Raw genomic sequence first — 20813 nt, forward strand, 5'->3', positions numbered from 1 at the left:
TGGAGGTCACACAGCAAATTAGAGGAAGTACAGGTGCAAGAGGACAACCTCTTCCTTCCAGAGATCATCCTGAGACCTCCCACAGTGTCTGTTGCCTGAAGCAGGAGGGTGACATTGGCCAGGAGAGATGAGAGCTTCCTTTATTGGTCACCTTGCTGCTAAGTCCGATGCACCCTCCCAAGGGACAACCTCAGGGTGGCTTCCTGGGCTGTGGGTTGTCTTTGGATCGTGAGATTGATTCCCCCAGAGACCTGGGCACCTTCCCGCCACCTGCCTTCACCTGGAGAAGAGAGCAGCTCCACTAAGGAGAGGATGTCTGGTCCCTGTGTGGAAGTGGCACAGATGTCGCCCCATTTGGGGTGCGGAGGTGCAAAAAAAGCAAAGTGCAGGGATGCAGGTCTGCTGGATGATGAGAGGGCCCGGGAGAGGCTGTGTCTCCCACGGGTGGCATGGCAGGAGGGCGATCCGGGTGGGGAGCCAGGCAGAGGCCAGCTGACCTTGAGCCGATAAATAGCAACCTGTGGGAGGAGCCAGCCTGGGCCGTGCAGGGGGCAGCAGCATGGGGCCCTGTCACAAGGAGAGGCCAGGAGAGAGAAGTGAGCCCTGAACTTTACCCTGGGCTGTCCCTCGGCTTCCCAACCTTTCCCCGTTCCTCTCGGGCAGCTCGGAGTGGGTAGGGGGACCAACTTGGGGAGAAATGTGTGCCCAGGGGGGCCAGGAAACATCCTCCCCATCCCGTCATTTACAGCAACTGTTTGTTGTGGAAAAGTCACTTTGCTTCTCAGAGTCGAGTTTCTGCATTAGCAAAAAATGGATAAATTAAAAATCTTACCTCATAGGGTCACTCATGGCTTTGTACAAACCGTTACCCATAGGAGTGTCTATTCGTGTACTGCTGCCGCCCCTGTTTGGCTTCTGGTACACATTCCAAATCTGTGTTGACTCAGTGGACAGCTAAACCTTAGGGAGCATTTCCTAGGTGATGAGCGGTCGTTTCATCCTCATCAAATCTATGACTGTCCTCTGAGGGGCACAGTGACTCTTCCAGGCCACACTGCTGCTAAGCGCAGAGCTGGGATTCGAACCAGGGCCTCCTGACTCCCCAGCCAGTGGGCTCGACCTCCACGCACCGCCCTTTACTCTGTGATCCTGCTCCATAAACTGGGAAGTTTTGCATAAGTAACACACGTGGGTCCCCGGAGGAGGGAGAGGAGTGTGATTGGCACTCAGTGGAGGAGGACACGGGGACAGAGGCAGCGACCTCCCCAGCATCCGGGCCTACTATCTTTCTAAAAGAATTGTTGCACTTTGTACTGTAGACAGAGCTCCGGAGGTCCCCAGCCACACCCCCTCTCCCGCCCGCGACCGCCCCCCGCCCTCCGCCTCAGCCACTCACGACCACGTCTGGGTTTGTGGGCGGGGCCAAGTCGGCCTCGCTCGGCTGCGGCGAAGCCCCAAGGCTGCTGGTCTTCTGCTTCCGCCATTTGGCTCTCTGATTCTGGAACCAGATCTGAGATGAAGGCGAGAGAGGATGGAGATAAGCAAAAGGGATTTTCTCCATCTAGTTCCTCCCCGCAAAATGCATAATGACGGCGCCTTCCAAGGGACCAACCCTTTACAGTAGGAAGCTCCATGGCATCCAGGATTTCTTTGGATCTGATCTGCCTTGAGAGAGGGGGCCGGGGATCACAACCTTCAATACCTGCAGGGGTGTGGGCTCATGGGATGGGGTGAAGCAGCTGGGTGCCATGTAACTGGGAGTGGTAGAGTCTGCGGTGAGCAGTGGCTAAAGGGGGCAGCTTCTCAGCTTTAGCCAACAGTCACCATGTGGAAATGTGAGGCCAGCGTTGCAAGCTCATCCAACTTCTAAGGCAGAAATCTTGATTTTTATGTGAAAGCGCTGAGATTTAAGATACCGTGCAGTTCAAATAAAACCCATCTAAGTTCTTTCCTGCTGGTGGGCCACCGGTTTGCAGCCCCGTTGGGCCCCGTGGCATCTGTAGGTTGGTTGAATGTTGGCGGTTCCCTGTGTTCACAAGTGCCCTGATTGTCCATGACATGCTGCCGTCTGCACTTGGTCGTACTGCCGAGGCAGATGCTGAATTCTGGGCCTTACACTGGATGCAGATGCTACCCACCTAGCTGGTGACTGTTTTCAAATAGGAAGAAAAAGGGGAGAAGTCCAGACAGGGGTGGTCGTTCACCAGAAGAACAGTAGGTTCCAGTGAAATGAAGGGTGGAATGTTGACATGGACCCTGGAGCAGATTTTGAATTCGAATGAGTCCATCATATATTTTTTTAAATTTTTATTGAAATGTAGTTGATTTACAATGTTGTGTTAGTTTCAGATGTACAGCAAAGTGATTCAGTTATACATATAAATATATATATTCTTTTTTAACGTTCTCTTCCATTATAGGTTATAAGATATTGAAAGGTGGACGGGGGGAGGGATAAATTAGGAGGCTGTGATTAACATATACACACTACTATGTATAAAATAGATACTCAACAAGGGCCTACTGTGTAGCGCAGGGAACTCTACTCAATACTCTGTAATAACCTATATGGGAAAGGAATCTGAAAAAAGAATAGATATATGTTTATGTACAATTAAACCACTTTGCTGTACACCTGAAACTAACACAACATTGTAGATCAAATATACTCCAATATAAAATTTAAAAAATTATATTGTTCTGTTTTTCAAGGATTGCTTTTTTGTTTATTCATTAAAAGTGAAATTATAAAAAAAAAGATATTGAGTATAGTTCCTCCATTATATTTGTTAAAAAAAAATGAAGAGTGATTTAGAAAACTGTTTTAGAGAGAGTGCCAACATGTAACAATTGGATTTGCTAGAGCGGTTCTTGCAGGACTGGGGATATGCAGAGGGCGAGGCATACCCCTAGTGAGTGACAAGGGGCTACTGTATCTCTAACCACAGAGGAAGCCATAGACACTTGGGGGGACAAAATAACAGATTACAGATTAGGTCTCTGACCATGGAGGGTCCTTGCCACCTCTCTGTGCTGCCTCCAAAGTGATGCCCATGTGTTCTAGGTCAGGGGTTGGCAAACTAGAGCCTTGGGCTTTCTCTGGCCTCCTACCTGTATTTGTACAACCCTTGTGCTAAGAATGGTTTACACATTTTTAAATGGTTGGGAAAAAAATCTAAATGAGAATAATATTTGGTAACACATGCAAATGATACAAAATTCAAATTTTAGTGTTCACCAGTACAGTTGTATTGGAACATGCTCATTTGTTACATACTGTAAACTACGGCTGCTTTTGTGCTACAAGGGTAGAGTTGAATAGTTGTGACAGTGACGTTATGGCCCCCCAAAGCTTAACTTAATTAGCATCTTGTCCCTTACAGAAAAAGTCTGTTGAGCCCTGGTCTAGGTTGTCAAGACCTATTTTGTGAATGAGGCTGTGTGGTGAACGATGTTCTGGAGCTACAGCCAAGTACAGAAGGAGGGAGTGGAAGCAGATATCTATGCTACCTCTGTGTCCATCCCCCAAGGTGAGAAACCATCTTATAACTGTGGTGGCCTCATTTCCTGGAAGAAGATATTTGGCCAGTATAACTGCACTCATGGGATAAAGCCAATGGAAAATTTCTGATGGGGCAGCCCTAGAGGGTGCAGGATACACGGGATCTTACCCATGGCCCCAAGTGCACTGAGGTGGGGGGCCGAGGGCGGGGATGGCTGTACCTGTACCCGAGCTTCTGGGAGGTTGATCCTGGCTGCCAGCTGGTTGCGGACGTAGGCATCAGGGTAGTGGGTAAAGTGGAAGATCTTCTCCAGCTCATGCAGCTGCTCTGTGGTGAAGGTGGTTCGGATCCTCCGCTTGCCCTTCCTCTCCTCTGGATGGAAGAGGGTCCGAGTTGGGTTAGTGACCTTGGTCTCAGTGAAACTTTTGTGCTGTCTTGTTCTACCTGTTCAACCCCCGTTGCCACTACTTGGCCTCTAGCTCCTTAGGTTTGGAGTTATACAAGGTTCTCTTTCCTAGAAACTCTGCTCTTAGGCTGACCCCACTCTCCCATCCATCCTGGACAGAGTGGCCAAGATGACCTTCTAGAAACTTCTTTGATTGTCCTTTCTGCTGCTCAGATGCCTTCAGACAAGTTTCCCTTGTCTGTAACAAGAAATGGTAAACCACAGCTTGGGGGCCACATCTGGTCCACTGTTTGTTTTTAGAAGTAAAGTTTTATTGGAACACAGCCTGACCCATGGGTTTATGTATTGTCTATGACTGCTTTGGGCAGCCATAGGTGACTCTATATGGCAGAGATGAGTCGTCGAAACAGAGATTGCAAAAGCTAAAGTAATTACCATCCAGCCTTTACAGAAAAAGCACAGCAGTCAGCCCCTGACAGCCCGTTTCCAACCACGTAACTAGTCTTATGCCCACTCAGAGCCGCTGCATCATAGGTGGGGTCCTAGTGCAAACGGAAAATGTGGGTTCAGAAAGAAAGCTTTTTCCTTTCTTCCTCTCTCTCTCTTGACTTGTCAGGGTGGTTTTTTATTTGCTACTTAAGGCCCTGCTCCCTTGGGCACAGGGATACTAATAGCATGAGTGTGGACCCTCACAGGGCCCACCCTTCAACTTGGTGCTGGGGTGCCTGTGCCTGACCCTGACCCTCCTCACATCCGTGCCCTTCCCTCCCCGATGCCCCCAACACAGATGACAGAGGAGGCAGCAGTCACTGGGTAGGGGCGGGGAAACAGGTGACTGAGAGCCCATCCCAGGGAAGCAGGGAGGCGGTGAGAGGGGCACCGAGCCTGAGCCGAGGCCCCAGGCCCCTGGTATGTGCTTCGTGGTTCCACTGGATTGCGCTTACGAAACACAGATTCAAACATAAAATCATTAAGAATTTCAAGAGGGTGACCATGAGCTTTAACCCGCAAGTGCTAGGCCTCCTTCTGAGCGCAGGGCCCTGTGCAACTACACTGGTCACACACGGCCCATGAAGCTAGGCCTGCGTGCCCGTGTGTGTGTGTGTGTGTGTGTGTGTGTGTGAGAGAGAGAGAGAGAGAGACGGGAAATCAGGTGTTCAGTCTGGACGTGTTACACTTGAGATGCCTGTTGGCTCTTCAGAGCACATGATCAAATGGACAGATGCTTATGTGTCTGGAGCTCAAAGGGGATCTCGGGACTGAGGTTCACCAGCGTATATTTGGCCTTTGATCTCATGAGAGTGGGTGAGATCACTTAGGCAGGAGGAGAAAAGTGGAGGGTCTGGGAGTGAGCCTGGGTCTGTCCACCATTTAGAGGCTCAGGAACCAACGGGGGACCCAGGAGAAATCAATGAGGGAGGCCAAGAAGGACAGGTCTCTGTGGTAGGCGACAAGTGCAGTGACATGGACACCTAGCGAAGAAACTCTTTTAAGAAAGAAGGCTCAGCTGTGTCCATGCTGTGACTGGATTAATTGCAATGAGGACAGAAAGGGGGTCCTTGAACCTGGCTGCATGAGGACCCTAACGTTAGCAGTTCCCACAGAATAGGGGCAGCAAGGGCTCAGGGGCAGTGGGCAGAGGAGAGAAGGGGAGGGGAATTGGAGGAGACAACAACGGTGCACATCTTCAGAAAGGTTTGCTGGGATGTGGAGGAAATATTGCAGTTGACAGCTGGAGAGACCATGTTCATGTGGTCCCAGGGATTTAAAACAAATTAACAGTATAACATCATGTAATCTCTCCAGCCAATCTCTCTCTCAGTCTATTTTTGGGGGAACCCTACCTAAGACAGAGGGAGCTCAGATCCACAAAATTCCATAGAAAACGTGGGGGAAGAGAGGTTTGGAAAGAAGGGAGTGATCACAGACTTTAAATTAGAGAGGATGAAGGGGAAGAAAAATAAGAAACAATCAGTGTGTTTATTCAACACCTGTTAAGTACCAGGTATAGTGCTAGACCCTGACCTTGGCCTGTGTGTATGTGTATTTAGCTTGCCTTGTTCCAGCATGGATTTGTGAGGCATGTGGTCCTGAATTTGGCCTTCAGGACGTCATTGAGGTACACAGGAAGACTACTTGGGTTGAATTAGGATGGTCAAAGCCAAGCGAAAAAGAACAATTTTGTGTTATCCACAAACACACTAAATACAGTGTCTCTGATACTGGGTAGAAACTTCAACAAGTATATGTTGTATTAAATTGGATGCGGTGTGAGTGGTCGGGGTGAAGTCTAGGCGGTGAGGAAGAGAGGAACTTTTATGTCGAGAAGGTGCGAAAAAGGCTAGAGGGAGGTTGGGGAAAAGTCTGGAGTGCGGCCTGGAGCATATATCTAAAGCCTCTCAGGAGGAGAGACTGAGGAAGAAGAGTGAGGGCTTTGGCGGATGCTTGATGGAGCAGGGCTGCGGGGCAGGCTGGTCAGAGGTGCTCATTATACCTGGCATTGAGTTGTTCAGGACAGGTCAATGGGAGCTCAGGTCATCAGCAGAGAGTGAAGGAGGTGGGAGGGATTAGAGGCTGGAGGAATGAAGAAGGGATTTGGAAAGCTGCTCTGGAGAAGGACGAGAGAAGCCAGGAGAGTAGGGAGGATGGGGATTCAACCAGCCTTGCTGTACCTCCTGATGAAACTAAGGGACGGTGAACATTGGAGGAAGCACCAAACCAGGTGGGGCAGGTTTGTCTCTCTGACCATGGACTTCTGAGGCCAGGGTTACAGTTCTAGTCTGACTTGCAACAAAGACCACATGATGCAATTTTAGGAATAGTAGGAAAGGTACACACCCCCCCCACACACACACCACCGCACACACAGATCACCTTCACTTTTGGGGCCAATTCCTACCATTCTAGTTGACCACCATGGCTCCTGATTTCTTTCTCACTCCTGTAAGAAAAGTCTGCTCTCAGAAATGATGGTGAATCTAGGTACGTCCTGTCCTAGCATCCCTCACGCACATTGGCAAGACTCAAACCCTCTGGGGAAAGAAGCCTGCTGTTCTCTGTCTCTCTGTGTCTCTGTGTCTCTCTCCACTGTGAGCTCCTGGAGGGCAGAGACTATACATTGGACTTGCTGAGTAACTGGCATCTATTGGGAGCTTCATAATTATTTGCTCTAAATGAATAAAGGTGAAGTTTAGGCTCTGTTCTCAACCCATTCGGCAGATAAGATGCTGTCCCAAGAAACAACGCGGAATGATTTGTCTGGACTCTTGTGTACTGTCAGATGTCACAGGTCGGGAGAGAGCAGAATTACCTGGAAAGGAGGGGTGGGGATCTAAACTCTTGTTGAGGTCTCCTTACTTCCGCTCAGTCCGCTTTCTTTTTCCCCCCAAAAGAGGTAAAACCACCACAAACTATGAGCTGGAGTAGACACAGTGAAAAATGGATTTCACTTGTGATGGTTTCACAGCTGAAGAGATCAATTAACTTTTATGTGTGTGTGTGTGCTTATTATCTGTCCTGCTATCATTGGACAGTAGAAAACCCACTAAGCTGGATGCCAGAAGCCCTGAGCTCTGTTCCTGCTTCCAGTCTACAGCTTGGGCCATGTTTTATTTACTCTCTGGGCCTCAGTCTCTCCATCTGTAGAAATGGGGGAGGAGAGTGGGTTTGAATGATCAAATCGCTAAGGCCCTGACATGCTGTAATTCTTTTTCTCTTCAATTGGAGGCTGAATGGCTTAAAAGGCCTGGCCTCGGGCTTGCCTGGTGGGTGAAAGGAGAGGGCCAGAGAGGAGAGATTTCTGCTGAGGATAACTCTCCCGGCTGAATTGCTCCTGTGTCTCTGAGAATCAACAAGTGCATTTCCTAGTCTGCCTTTGGTCTCACCCCTCCTGACTACCCCTCATTTTTGTTAGTCCATTTCTTTTTTCCCCTCAAAGTACTTTTACTCATTTTTCTGACTCTTGGAAGCTTCTTGGGAGTCCCGGACAGTGAGGGGACTCACTGACATGATTACCCCCTAGAGTAAGCTATTGGATTGTGAACCAGCTGATGTGATCTGATTTCTCTCCTTCTCTATCCCCTTTTCCCTCCTCAAGTCCACCCTACTTTTTAAATTACAAAAAAGAGATATTTACTCTATGTTTAGAGCTGGTGGTGTATTTAAGGGATAGAGCCAAACCCAGCCAGAACTGATGTAGAGAGAAATGGCAAGCCATGCTGAAAGTATCTCATCCATTCATTCATTCACGAGGTCAGCATGTTAGATGATATTAGTGATGCAGTGCAGTTCTATAGAAAATTGCAAAAAAATTTCACAGAAGGGAAGATTCCAGGTTGGACGGACAAAGTGAGGTCAAGGACAGCATGGATCTGGGATTCTTCTGGGAATACAGAGCTTTGGAATAGAGGATACTGAACAGAAAACGCAGGGTGCTGAACCGGAATACAGGAAAGTAGGCAATGTGGAGAACAGAGGATTAGAAACAGAATGTAGATTGTAGTAGAAATAAGCCATCTCCTCCTTTTTGCCCAGAAGGAAAGTTAGGCAAACAAGGGCTCATGACTAAGCATGAGCCTTAATAAAATGATTATTTCAAGTTTCCATTTGTGTAATCAAGGGAGCAGCTATTAGGATATATATGGCTTTCCCGTATTTCCTGTAGGACCAGAAGGGCATCCTTTGGAGATAAGGTGAAGAGGAAAAGATCTGAACTCTACCCTGCAAAATAATTGGGGAGGGGCTGCTTGGCGAGTTATGGGTCAGTAAGAAAAATATTGTTCTCATTAGCTTTGAACTATACATTCTCAGGATAAATGTTTATTCTTGAGAGATGATGATAATGATGGTGATGGGATCTATGTGTATGTGCCCAACAGCTGTAGTGACTTCTCCTGTGAAGAAAGAGGGGTGTCTAAAATTCACATGGTTGGCGAGATGGAGGCTGAGCCCCAAGTGGACCGGGCTGCAGGACTCAAGGGCCAAAGCCCCTCCCCTAAGACTGAGCATGGGTTCTTGGGGTGTCAATAGTCAAACACTGATTGTCCCCGTCCAACTCTTCTTGGGATGTTATTTGAGACTGAATATCCCTAAATTGGAGAACTATAAAAAGGAGTGGTAGGGAGAGGGGTCCTGGAGTTGAGATCACCCCCAGTGAGTGGGGGGTCCCTGAAATATGACTAGTGACACCCCACCAGGAGAGCCATTTTGGGAGACAGATAGACTTGGACCTGGAGCTAGGGAAACAAGGTTAGGATCTAAGGCTGGACCTTGTTAAAAGTTTAACTCCTTAGGTCTGCCTTGTTCAGTATGGTAGCCACTATCTACCTGGGGCTGTTAAAATAAAATAAAATATACAGTTCCTTAGTCACACTAGGCATAGGTCAATAGCCACATGTGGCCAGTGGCTACCATATTGGACAGCACAGATGTAGAACATTTCCATTATCAGAGAAAGTTCTATTGGACAGTGAGTGCTGCCTTACTGGTTTGGATAGTGAGTTCTGTTGGATAGTGAGTGCTGCCTTACTGGTTTGGATAGTGAGTTCTATTGGATAGTGAGTGCTACCTTACTGGTTTTCTCATTGGGTTCTTGAACAAGTCATACTCTGGGTCTCACTTTACGTCCTTCTTGTGTTGCAGCTTCCTCTAATTGCCACATATGTCTAGGAAGGAGAGTATCCGTCAGTCATAGAGCTGACTTTGATGGTGCTGGGAAAACTGGAAGTACAGGGAAAGTGAGAGGAAGGGAAGACTGGCCCAGGCCCATCTCTCTGCTGATGACTGGGGAGAAGGAACGTGTCCAGTGGAGAGGATGGTGCCCTGGAGCTCCGGGTGGTGACTCAGAGCACAATGACCTGCCCGTGGTCCACAGGGCAGGGAGGATGGGGGAGAGCAGAATCTGAGGGGCTGGCTCAGGAGGTATGAAGGTCAACACTTCAGTTTTCCCATCAAATGCAGGAAGAGGCTGCTCTAGGAAAGGAGTGAGGGGGCCAGGAAGCCTGATGCTTGGGTTACAGACCACAGTAGGTGATGAGAGAGATGAAGCAGGGGAGGGAGGCAGAACAGCATAAATGGAATGTGGAACCGAGAAGAAGACAGAACACAGGACTCTGCAGGTAGAATTTTGGAACCAGAAGGAACCTCATTAAACAGGAAGCTGGAAGTACCAGTTCATGGTTGGAGCGCCCATTGCATGGGATGATTCTTAATCATGGGGAAGGGCTGGGATGTTCTGGGCCCCAGCTCAGAGAGGACGATGGGGAGTGTGGAGCCCCATCCAAGGGCACCCGGGAGAGGGTGGGGAGACGGGGCAGGAAGCGGGCAGGGAACTGCCGCCCCTTTCAAGTTGCCCCTCACCTGGTTATTAATTGTTGGAGCTGTGAATCCCACTTCAGCGGGTCTTCAAAGAGAACGAGTCAGCAGAACTTAATTAAACCTGAGACGTTTAGCACATAGATCATAAGAAATACACAATTTACACAAGTGATTAGGTCACCTAATTATAAACTGATGGTTTTCCGTGCATGGCTCCCTCCCCTGATTGCTCTTCTCTGCGGTCTGCTAATTGGCCGCTCAGCTAAGGCCCCAGGGGCTTTGCAGCTGGGCCGAGACTCCAGAAACGGGCCTTGTCCTTGTCTTCCCAAGGCAGCAGGTTCGGCAGGATGGAGATCCAGGCTCCCTTTGGGGCCCTCCTGCAGGGTGAGGACACCTGAACAGGACAGGTGGGGTGCAGGGAGGTGCCTCCCAGGGCAGAGATGCTCTGGCCTCTTCCCTCCGGGTGTGGTCCTGGACTTCTACATTTCCCTGTGCCCACAACGTGCAAGGCACGCTCCTTGGCCCAGCATTCAAGCTCTTCAGGCTCCCCGCTTCCCAGGGTCATCTGCTTTCTACCCAATCATCACTTCCATTATTTCTGCACCACCTGATGGCTTCTAGATTCCCCAAATCAGCCATGCCTTTTTATGCTCCAGGGACTTGCTCTCACTAACCCCTACATCTGCAAGCCTGTCCTCCTCCTTTGCCTAGTAAACTCTTACTCATCCATCAAAACCCAGATCAGTCAAAGATTTCCTTCTCTCCAAGGTCTGTTGTGAATCTCCATGTGGAAACACAACAGATTTTTTGTTTAATCGATAAGTAAAGAGTGCTAAATTTCAGTGTGCAAGAAACCAGCCTCCATATTTGTACAAAAAAATCTCTCTCAATCTTTATGTATCCATGTATCAAAGTGTTAACGGTACTTACTACTGCATAGGAGAAGTTATAGCTACATTTTCTTTTATCTTCTTTCTGTTTATCTGTATTTTTAATTTTTCTATAATAAACGTGGATTACTTGTATAAATAAACAACAACCCAGCGAATACAGCTAGAGTGGAAAGAGATGAGGATAAAGAAATTGCTAAAAGAAACAGCTGAGAGACCATTGGAAAGCTCACCAGCCACGGATTTGCACCCTGTTCCCAGGGGTGACTGGGTCAGTGCCCATCCACCCCTCAGCAGCGTGAAGATGGTTATTTTCCACATGTATGGTCTCCCTTTCATAATATTTTTTATATATGGCTCTCAGCATATATGTCCCCTCATACTCTACCACGCTTTTCATATGTGTTTTTTCTTTTTAAAATAGAAGTTGTACCTTTGTTTAAAGGATTTTGTGCGGGGGAAAGCTACAAAACAAATAGCCTGAGGGCTCCTCTCTTGACACCTTGTGAGGGCACCAGAGTGTAGCCTGCTCCGTCCCCCATTCATCCAAGGTCTCTCTGACTGTGTAACTCAGCGGAAGCCTGAAATTCCCCAAACGTAGGTTTTAAAGATGCTGATGGACATAGATAAAGGCCAAGGTGCCTACCTCATGCCTCTCATCTCCGCCGACATTGGTCCATGATTTCTCAACTCCAGCCACCCTGAGTTTCTTTGTTTCTCAAAAGGAATATTCCATTTTATTCCTCTGGGCTGCTTCACCTGCTTCCCTCTGCCTGGCGTGCTCTCTCCCCTCCTTTGCCTGACTGCTATCTCAGATGCCACCTCCTTCTGAAGTCTTCCTTCAAGCAGAGTTTGTTGCTGTCTCCTCTGCGTTCTCAAAGCCCTGGGTCAGGTTTGTATGTTTCTCTGTGTTGTTACAGTATGGCTCTCGAGACAGTGTGCTTGGATTTGGGCACAGGGTACTGGAACATGGGCTGATTACATGTGCTTTCAAGGTGCCATCATATTTCAACAGGTATAACTGTTTTCCTCGCTGAGAAGGTGTGTGTGTGTGTGTGTGTGTGTGTGTGTGTTTGCTTCCCTCCTGCCCTTATTCCTTTCCACTCTATACTTGTGACAATGCAGGGGAACAGACAGATGACACAAGCTGTGAAGCTAGAGGATGTTTCCTGATGTGACACAGGAAGTGTCACAGAACTTGTTTCTATTCAATGCGGGAATCCATATTCAGTTACCCTTCCTGCCGAGAACTGAGGAGGAAGTTAACCAGCTCTTATCTCTGTGAAAATACATACAGAAGGCCAGCCCAAGTGCAGGTATGCAGAGTACCCAGATTAGAGGCACCCAAAGCCCCAGGCCCTGTAAACAGGGAGAAGAGCCATTTCTGGCCAAAAAAATGATTAACAACTGCTACAGTACAAGGAGTATTTGGAGGAGTAAACCTCTGTGGCAACAAGCATTGATTAAAAGAAAGGAAAAAAGGAACTTTGAGAGTTCTATATATGGAGACCGAAAGTGACCTATGAGGAGTCATAAGGAATAAGAAACCATCAACCCAGTGTGGAAGAGTGTGAGGACAAGAAGAGGAACAGCGAGAAGAAGGCTTGGCCCCAGCCCTGAGCCAGGGCTCCCCCTCCCAGGGCCCAGAGCAGAGCAGAGCCACTGCCTTTAGTTCTAGGCAACTGGGGGCTGAGGAGGGAGGGCAGGGGAAGGAGGGAGGGGAGGGGGAGAAGAGAAAATAAAGAGGAAGGGGACAGGGAAGAGAGGGGGGAAAGAGGAAAATGAGGGGGATGAAGAAGTGAGGAAAGGGGGAGTGGGTTGAACTGTGTTCCCCTCAAGAAGAAATGTCTAAGTTCTAATCCCTGGTCCCTGTGAATGTGACCTTATGTGGAAATAGGGTCTTTGCAGATATGATTAGGCTAAAGATTTTTTTTTTTTTCTGTACACGGGCCTCTCACTGTTGTGGCCTCTCCCGTTGCGGATCACAGGCTCCGGACGCGCAGGCTCAGCGGCCATGGCTCACGAGTCCAGCCGCTCCACGGCATGTGGGATCTTCCCGGACTGGGGCACAAAGCCGTGTCCCCTGCATCGGCAGACAGACTCTCCACCACTGCGCCACCAGGGAAAGCCCTGCTAAGGATCTTGAGATGCAATTCTCCTGGATTTAGGGTGGGCCCTAAATCCGATGGCAGGTGTCTTTATGAGAGAAAGGAGAGGAGGGTTCCACACAGACCCAGAGGCCTGTAGACGCGTCTACAAGCCGAAGACGGCTCTGGATGGTCAGCAACCACTGGAAGCTGGGAGAGAGCCATTTGAGCAGGTTTTCCCTCAGGGCCTCTGGAAGGAATCAACCCTACCAACACCTTGGTTTTGGAATTCTGGTTCTGAACTTCTAAGATAATATATTTCTGTTGTTTTAAGCCATTCAGTTCGTGGTAATTTGGTACAATGGCCACAGGAAGCTCAGACAGAGGGAGAGGATGAGGGAAAGAAGAGGAAAAGGAGGAAGGAGAAGGGGGAGGGCCGCAGAGGCTTCTAAAGGGCAAAGTCTAGAGGCATTGAAAGGGCAAGAAAGATTGAAGTGGGAGAGATGCTCCATGTGCCTGGAAAGTGAGGGACAGGAGGCCGTGATGGGGGATGAACCTGGGGATCGGCAGGGCCAGTCTGTGAAGGACTTTGAATGTCACACCAGTGGGTTAGGGGTTGATGAACTACAGCCTGAGGCTGGATCTGGCCCTCTGCCTGTTATTGTAAATAAGGTTTTATTGGAAGATAGACATACCCATTCATTTATACCTTGTCTCCTTTTCAGCTGTGATGGTAGAGTTGAGTAATTGCCACAGAGACCATCTAGCTATCAAAACTTAATGTGTGGCCCTTTGTAGAAACGCTGCTGACCACGGCAAGAAGATATTCTTCCAGTCTCAAGAATTCCACGGTGCCCCCGGCCACCCCCACCAGATAAGAGGGGCGGAAGTCAGCACCGCCCCAAGGTGGTGTTGCCAGGACTCTAATTGCTGACCCCATTTCTGCTCCAGGTGGGTGACCACTACTTCTGGTTTTATTCACCTTTGCCTCCCCAGCCTGCCGCCTGGCCCAGAGTAAGCACTCAGCAATGATTCACTGAGGGACTGAATGGCCCATGAATGGACAAGGGAAGGTATCTGTGTCCCTCCCAGGCCAGAAGATCCACACTGGTTTACCCACTGAAGTGGTCCCTTCTTTGCCCATCTTCCTCTCCCCTTTCCCCGCCGGGACTCGCAGTTTCCCTGCAGAGGGTCATCAGTGGGACAGGTGCAGAGATGATCTCTTTCTTTCCAGGGTCTGATCCTCCAGTACAAAGTGACTTCCTCCTGACTGAGTCTCCCTGGACTTTGAGGACCCCCGAACTCTGGGGGGCTTTCCTCTCTCAGGAGGAGTGAGCGGGCATCTGGGCTTAGCATCCCTTCAAATTGGGAGACCCTCTTGGATTTTTCCACTGAGGCTGGGGAAGGTCCCTGTGAGAGTGGGAAGCTGTGGGGAGGGACCTGGGTCTCTGCCATGAGAAATGAGGGAGGCCCAGCACTGGCCTTGGTCTGGATCACCGACCTGGCCCCGGATCTGGCCCGTATTGCTCTGTAGCACCGAACAAGCCAGTTTGCCTCTCTGGACTCCAGCCTCCTCAAAAAAATGATCCTTGGACCACCTGCGTCAGACTCACTTGGGAGAGCTTGCTAGAATAGATTCCTGGCCTCCACCCTAGACTGGAGGCAGAGTCTTAGGTGCCAGGCCTGGAATGGTGCCTCTTCACAAGCTCCCTAGGGGGTTGGGATCCTGAGGTAACGCTTTGCAGTCAACCTCCAGGAGCCCCTCTGTGAAGCCCTTTAAGTGGAGACAAAGAGGAGTTTATTCCTCTGTTGTTATTATTGGGACAGGGGAGGGCCCTGGATGCACCTCTTCTGTCCTGTTGCCCATTCCCTGAGGGCTCCTGCATGCTGTGTGTGTGTGTATCTGTGAGTGTGTGTGTGTGTGTGTGTGTGTGTGTGTGTTTGGTGGGGAACAGGACAGAGGTGGAGAGGCATCAGCTGGGCCACCAGCACTGGCGGGGGTGGGGCCTCCTGGGGGGCAGTGAGAGGTGGAGGTGGTGAGTAGGTCCTGCCCTGCCTGGCACGGACACCCCTCTGCAGGGAGGAAGCTTCTGCCATGGAAAACGCCCACGAGTGACACCACCGAGGCTTTTGCGCAAGCAGCTTCTTGTGGAACCGGTCGTGGCATGTCGGAACGGGGAGGGCCCTTAGGAATTTTCTAGCTCTGCTCTTTCGTGTTCCAGATGAGGAAACGAAGGCCCAGCCAGGGCAGCGGCTTGCCTGAGGTCCTCCAGTGCATCGGTGCCAGACCAGGTCTCAGAGGCCAGGTTTCTGGAATCCCAGCTTCCTGCCCTCCCCACCCAGCCTAGCATCTCACAGACTCCAGCTCTTTGCAGTTTGTGCAAGTTACCTTTATAGTTTCTGACATGGTGGCATCTCACCTGCAATATTATTTACTTCACATTTCAACAGACTTTTTTTTTGGTTTACCTAAATAAATACATTTATTTTAAAAGAAAACCTCACATCATGACCATAAGTGGGTAAATGGTATCACGTGTCATAAATAGAAGGTTAGTGTAGAAATCATTACAGAACGATTGACATAAATAATCTTTGTAGACGGGAATAAAGATGCAGATGTAGAGAATGGACTTGAGGACACGGGGAGGGGGAAGGGTAAGCTGGGACGAAGTGAGAGAGTGGCATGGACATATATATATACACTACCAAATGTAAAATAGATAGCTAGTGGGAAGCAGCCGCATAGCACAGGGAGATCAGCTCGGTGCTTTGTGACCACCTAGAGGGGTGGGATAGGGAGGGTGGGAGGGAGATGCAAGAGGGAGAGGATAAGGGGTTACATGTATACATATCGCTGACTCACTTTGTTATACAGCAGAAACTAACACACCACTGTAAAGCAATTATACTCCAATAAAGATGTTAAAAAAAAAAAATCTTTGTCTGCCTGCCCCTCGAAGTCATCTTGAAAACCACCATGACGACCCTTATGAGCCTTGGACATGCTGAATTCCAGCCCAGCGGGGAGACGGATGGATTTAGGCCACATTCAGGAATACTCTAGAGTGGATGGTCTCAGACCACCAGGGTTCAGTTCTAATGCTACCTACTCTGCGGTTTTTGCAGGTGATTTGTCTCCTTGGTTTCATCAGCTCTAAGGTAGGGCTCACAACCGGATATGGATAGAACAATGGCCGTGAGATTGCCATGAGAGCCGTGGAGTACCGTCCAATCTTACGACTGCTATTTTCGTAAGCACTCGCTGGGGGGTCTCCTCTGGGTCCAGCGGGATAGCTGGCGTGAAACATGCCAGCAGCTTCGGGGGAGGTTTAGAATGACTGGCCTCCTTTTTGCCATCAGCCAATGTCAGGCTAGGAGAAGGCAAGCTGCTCTGGGAGGGGAAGTAAGATCTCTCTCTTTCTCCACAGCAGAGAGGACAGACATGGATTTTATGTAGCTGCAGCAGGAGAGACTCTGGTTAGACCCTTAGAAGAATGGTTTCTGTGAATGCTCACTGCTCATTCAATTCACTGGAAGATACTAATGAACTTCTCAACATTAAGCTGGGGCCCTTTCCTATTGATAGGCTGAGCTACTGGGAAAGCTGCCAGCTCCCCGGGGACGTGTTGCCCGCCAGGGTCTTTCCCTTGGCCCGCCTCCGAGCACAATCTCCATCTCGGGAGACTTGACTTGGTTGGAGGAATTGGAGCTCCATGCTTGGTAGGAGAAGACATCACGGGCCCCCCCTGAGCTTCCTTTCCTTGGATTAAAGGGGTGGAAAGGAAAGAGGACTGGGACCCTTTTGTGAGACACTCCAGGCTCATGTCCTATCAGACTCCAGTGGGCCCTCGAGACATCACCAGCTCCATTTCCTCCGTCACTCAGCCGTCTCACCGAGGGTGAAGCTGAGGCCAGAGTGGAAAGGCACTTTGCCAAGGTGGCTCAGCAGGCCGGGGGAGAGGTGACACTGACTGCTGACTCCTGACTCTTAGCGTGTGTGTGCCCTCCTCCAGCCCTCCTCCAGCTGGCTCTCAAGCAGGGGCCTGGGATCTGGTCATTGTTATTTGGGGGCAAGCCCTGGGGTGGGCACTGGCCTGGGGTGTGATCAGGGTGGGCAGATCCGGGGCACAGCTTCAGCCACTAGAGGCCATGCAGGCTGAACTCTGCTTACGTAGGGAAAGAACACGACAGACCGAGCAGGTGTTTGGGGGCGGCTGGGTCTCGGGTCCTCTGCTTTGTGACTTGGGGGCATCACCCACCTCTTCCCTTTACAGATGAGTTTCCACATCTGTCAAGTTATGATAATTATGCTTTTCTACTGAAGTTAAAGAAGAGACATGCACAGCCTCTGGGGCAGTGCCGACCACATTGTAAATGCTGAATAAATGAATGATAACTCTTAGCTGTGGCCTGGTTACAGGAACGAGCCCCAGGTCCCTGCATCCTGCAATGGACCGAGGCTTGGTCCACATTGGAACAACCACAGTGCCGGGCTGGGTAGAAAAGTATTTAAGGCTAACAGCCCAGTGCCTAACATCTTTTTGAATTTTGAAGGCTTCTCTTCTGTTGATATGGAGCAGCTTTCTCTCTGCCCGAGTGCAGCTGGGTCTTGGAGACCCAGGAACAGATAAGAAATGGCCAGGAGACACTTACCCTGGGGCTGGTCGTGCGGGGGTCTCTCCGGCCCAGAGTCTGCAGCTGCTGCTTGCCCGGTGCCCTGTCCACCTGCCCCTTCTGGCCTGACTGCATCACTCCTCTGAGCCGGCCTCTTTAAGATCTCCTCGATGGAGAAGGACAGGCCCCGCTTCTCTGGGGCCTCACAGCACCCCGAGCTCTTCCTCTCCATCCCCCCATGGAGAGCCGGGCCAGCCTTGGCACCCTCCGCGGGCGGCTGCAAGGGGGGCAGAGGGGCCTATGCCAGTGGAGGGTGGCGCTCTTCCTTTCCCGAAGCTCCTGCAATCAAGAGGGTGAGCAGAGGTGGGTCCTCGTGTGGGATTATCCAAGCAGGGTTATGTCTCCGTGGGGACTTCCATGGGTCACCTCAAAACACCCTGGGACCAAGGAGGCAGGTCACGTCGGGAACACTGGAAGGGGCTGAACCCCGTGCCCAGGGGCTCAGAGCCCTCGCCAGCTCCATGTCAAGGGAGTCACCATTGCCAAACTGGGTTCAGTCCTACTGCAGCGAGTCTTCTCCAGGGTGGTCACCTGCACAATCCCCAGTGTAGGCCGGGGACCCCGAGGTCACGGACAGTGGGGAACACGGCAAAGAGCTGGAGGGAGGAGGGAGCCTGCCCCAGGGAGATCTGGAGGTAGGGTGTCCACCTTTGCCCTTTCTCTGGCTGGTGGCCCTTTCCGCTGGCTCCAGCCAGGCCTCTGGAAGACTGGGGTGCCACCGGCGGGCCCCAGGTGCCCAACTCAGTCCTGGGCCACAGTGCAGCTGGAGGGGCGCTCCCAGAAACCCTCCTGGCTTTCTCTTGCTTCCGCTGCTGCCAGACTCCAGAGTAGACCTTCCAGAGTAGCCGTGCTTTGGCTGCCCTGCAGATGGAGGCTTTGGAAGGGGGTCACTGGGTCACCACTGCCAGGCTGGCTCTCTGTGACGGGGCTGCGCTGAGTACTGGTGTCTGAGTCTCCCCTGGCGTCTCTGGTCCGACCATCGCTTTCTTCCGTTCTCTCCCTGACTTCACTGCACAAGCCTCTCTATGGGCTCCGGGCCCGGGGTGCCTCTCCCTTCCTTTTGGGGTCCTTTCTGCGCCCGCTCCTATTTGCATGCCTCTTACTTGCCTCCTGAGACTGCACTGAAGGGGCACCTTCTCTTTGTCCAGGAAACTGTCCCCTGGGAGCTGATAGGCACCGACCCGTCCTTGCCAGGAGTTCTGTTCGCAATTACTGTGTAACCAGGAAGGAGGAGAAGACGGCTGATAAGAGAGGAAACTCTCCACCCTCTTTACGGCCGGGGATGCAGGTGTTGGGGGAAAGGGGTAAGAAGCAGAGGGAAACTGAAGGGTGGGGAATGGGGGTCCCGGGGAGGTGTGTGCAGGGGAGCTGGCCAGGCCGGAGCAGGACAAGGGAAGGTGGGAACAGCATGGCCAGGAAGTGTCCCCAGGCCCCATAACATATGTTTACTCAGCAGGGAGAATTTATGGGTCACACGTAGGCTGGAGGGGTGTGGTCTGCTTGGTGTTGGCCGAGGGCAGTCCCTCTAAGATGTGCTGTCCTGGGCTTGCAAATATCAGAGTGAGAGGGGTCTCCTGAGGTCCTTATGGGGTGTGTGGGGAAACTGAGGCCCAGACCACCGCACAGTCTCATCTAAGCAGGCCTTTGGGGAGCTCCAGGGTGCCAGGCTGGCCACAAGGTGCCATCTGCATGAGGGTGACAGATACCCTGGGAGAGACTGGGAGCGTGAATGGGGCATTAGAATCCAGACCTTCTCTCGGAGGGAGGGGGAAGGGGAAGGCCGATCCTTACTCCCTGAGGAGGGCGAGTCAGAGCAAAGAGCATCTGTCCTGTTTCAGGAGCCGTGGCCTTGGGAAGGCTCAGGTGGTCTGGTCTAGCTTGGGGAGACTGCCACCGCTGCTGGTCTAGCTCGGCGAGACTGCCACCGCTGCAGTCACAGGTAAACGCCCAAATCTTGGGAGCTTCACTGCTTACTCGTGTCACAGTCAGTGTAGTTGAACATCCCTTTGGGAACCCAGGCTCCTTCCAGACTGTGATGCTACCCAGATTCAGGATTTCCAGGCAAGTGGAGAGAGCAGAGGAGGGAATGGTAACGAGTCAACAGTGGAAGCAGTTAAATGACTTCTGTTCATATTCTGTGACCAGAATGAGTCATAAGGCCTTGTCTAGGTGCTGGGAAGGGGACTCCTCGTCTGGGCCAGGAGGAAAGTAGCCCAGCTGGGTTGGTGCACAGGGAAATGCCTCCTTTACGGCCAGGTGGCCAGAGTCCCACAGGAGTGAAGCCCCCTGTTGGCGGCCAAAGGAGTTGTTGCATTGGGAGGGTGGGTCTCCTTCTGCTTGGGGCAGAGAAGGTGTGATGGACACTTGCGGCGGCCGGTGAGGAGGGGGGACAGGGACTCCAGGGGCTGAAGCAGCAGAGGGGAGGGAGGGCCTGGAGTCAGGCGCTGTGCACACACTGCCTCATCTAATCCACCCAACAGCCCTATGAACTGCGGTCACTCACGCCATTTTACAGCTGAGGAGATGCGCCCAGAGGTGAGTGGCGGCTTACAGGGCTACGCAACTAACCCGTAGAAGAAGCAGCAGTCAGACCCAGGTGAGTCCAGCTCTGAAACCCACACTCAGCTCCCTTGGCCATAATCCCCAGAGACCATCCGGTCCAAACTTCTCACCATGCAGATGAAGAACCACATCTCAGAGACAGAAGTTTCCAGAGTCACACCTGTTCTTTTCGGCACCTCATTTGAGTTCCTTGTATTCTCTCTCTCTCTCTCTGGGGTGAGCCTCACCCTGGGCTCTTGTGGTGTGGACCTGGACACTCTCTCTCCTTCCAGACCATCACCCCCATGGTGAGCCACAGCCTGGGCATTCCCACGTGTGTTCATTACCACAGATGTTTCTTGAGTATCTACTATGTGCCACTCACTAGATGGCA

The 20813-nt window shown here is 51.0% G+C and overlaps 1 protein-coding gene across 1 annotated transcript; it reads right to left on the reverse strand.

Annotated features, from left to right (window-relative positions):
* Positions 1 to 18: 18 nt before the first annotated feature.
* ISX (intestine specific homeobox) lies at positions 19 to 20386 on the reverse strand. The gene is given in 8 exon segments (XM_065888141.1): positions 19 to 95; positions 281 to 377; positions 379 to 567; positions 1397 to 1510; positions 3724 to 3875; positions 17858 to 18095; positions 19670 to 19805; positions 20382 to 20386. Coding segments are annotated over 8 exon segments (1008 nt in total).
* Positions 20387 to 20813: the final 427 nt, after the last annotated feature.

This window comes from Phocoena phocoena, chromosome 11 (genome assembly GCF_963924675.1).
Source record: "Phocoena phocoena chromosome 11, mPhoPho1.1, whole genome shotgun sequence".
In the NCBI taxonomy this organism is placed as follows: domain Eukaryota; kingdom Metazoa; phylum Chordata; class Mammalia; order Artiodactyla; family Phocoenidae; genus Phocoena; species Phocoena phocoena.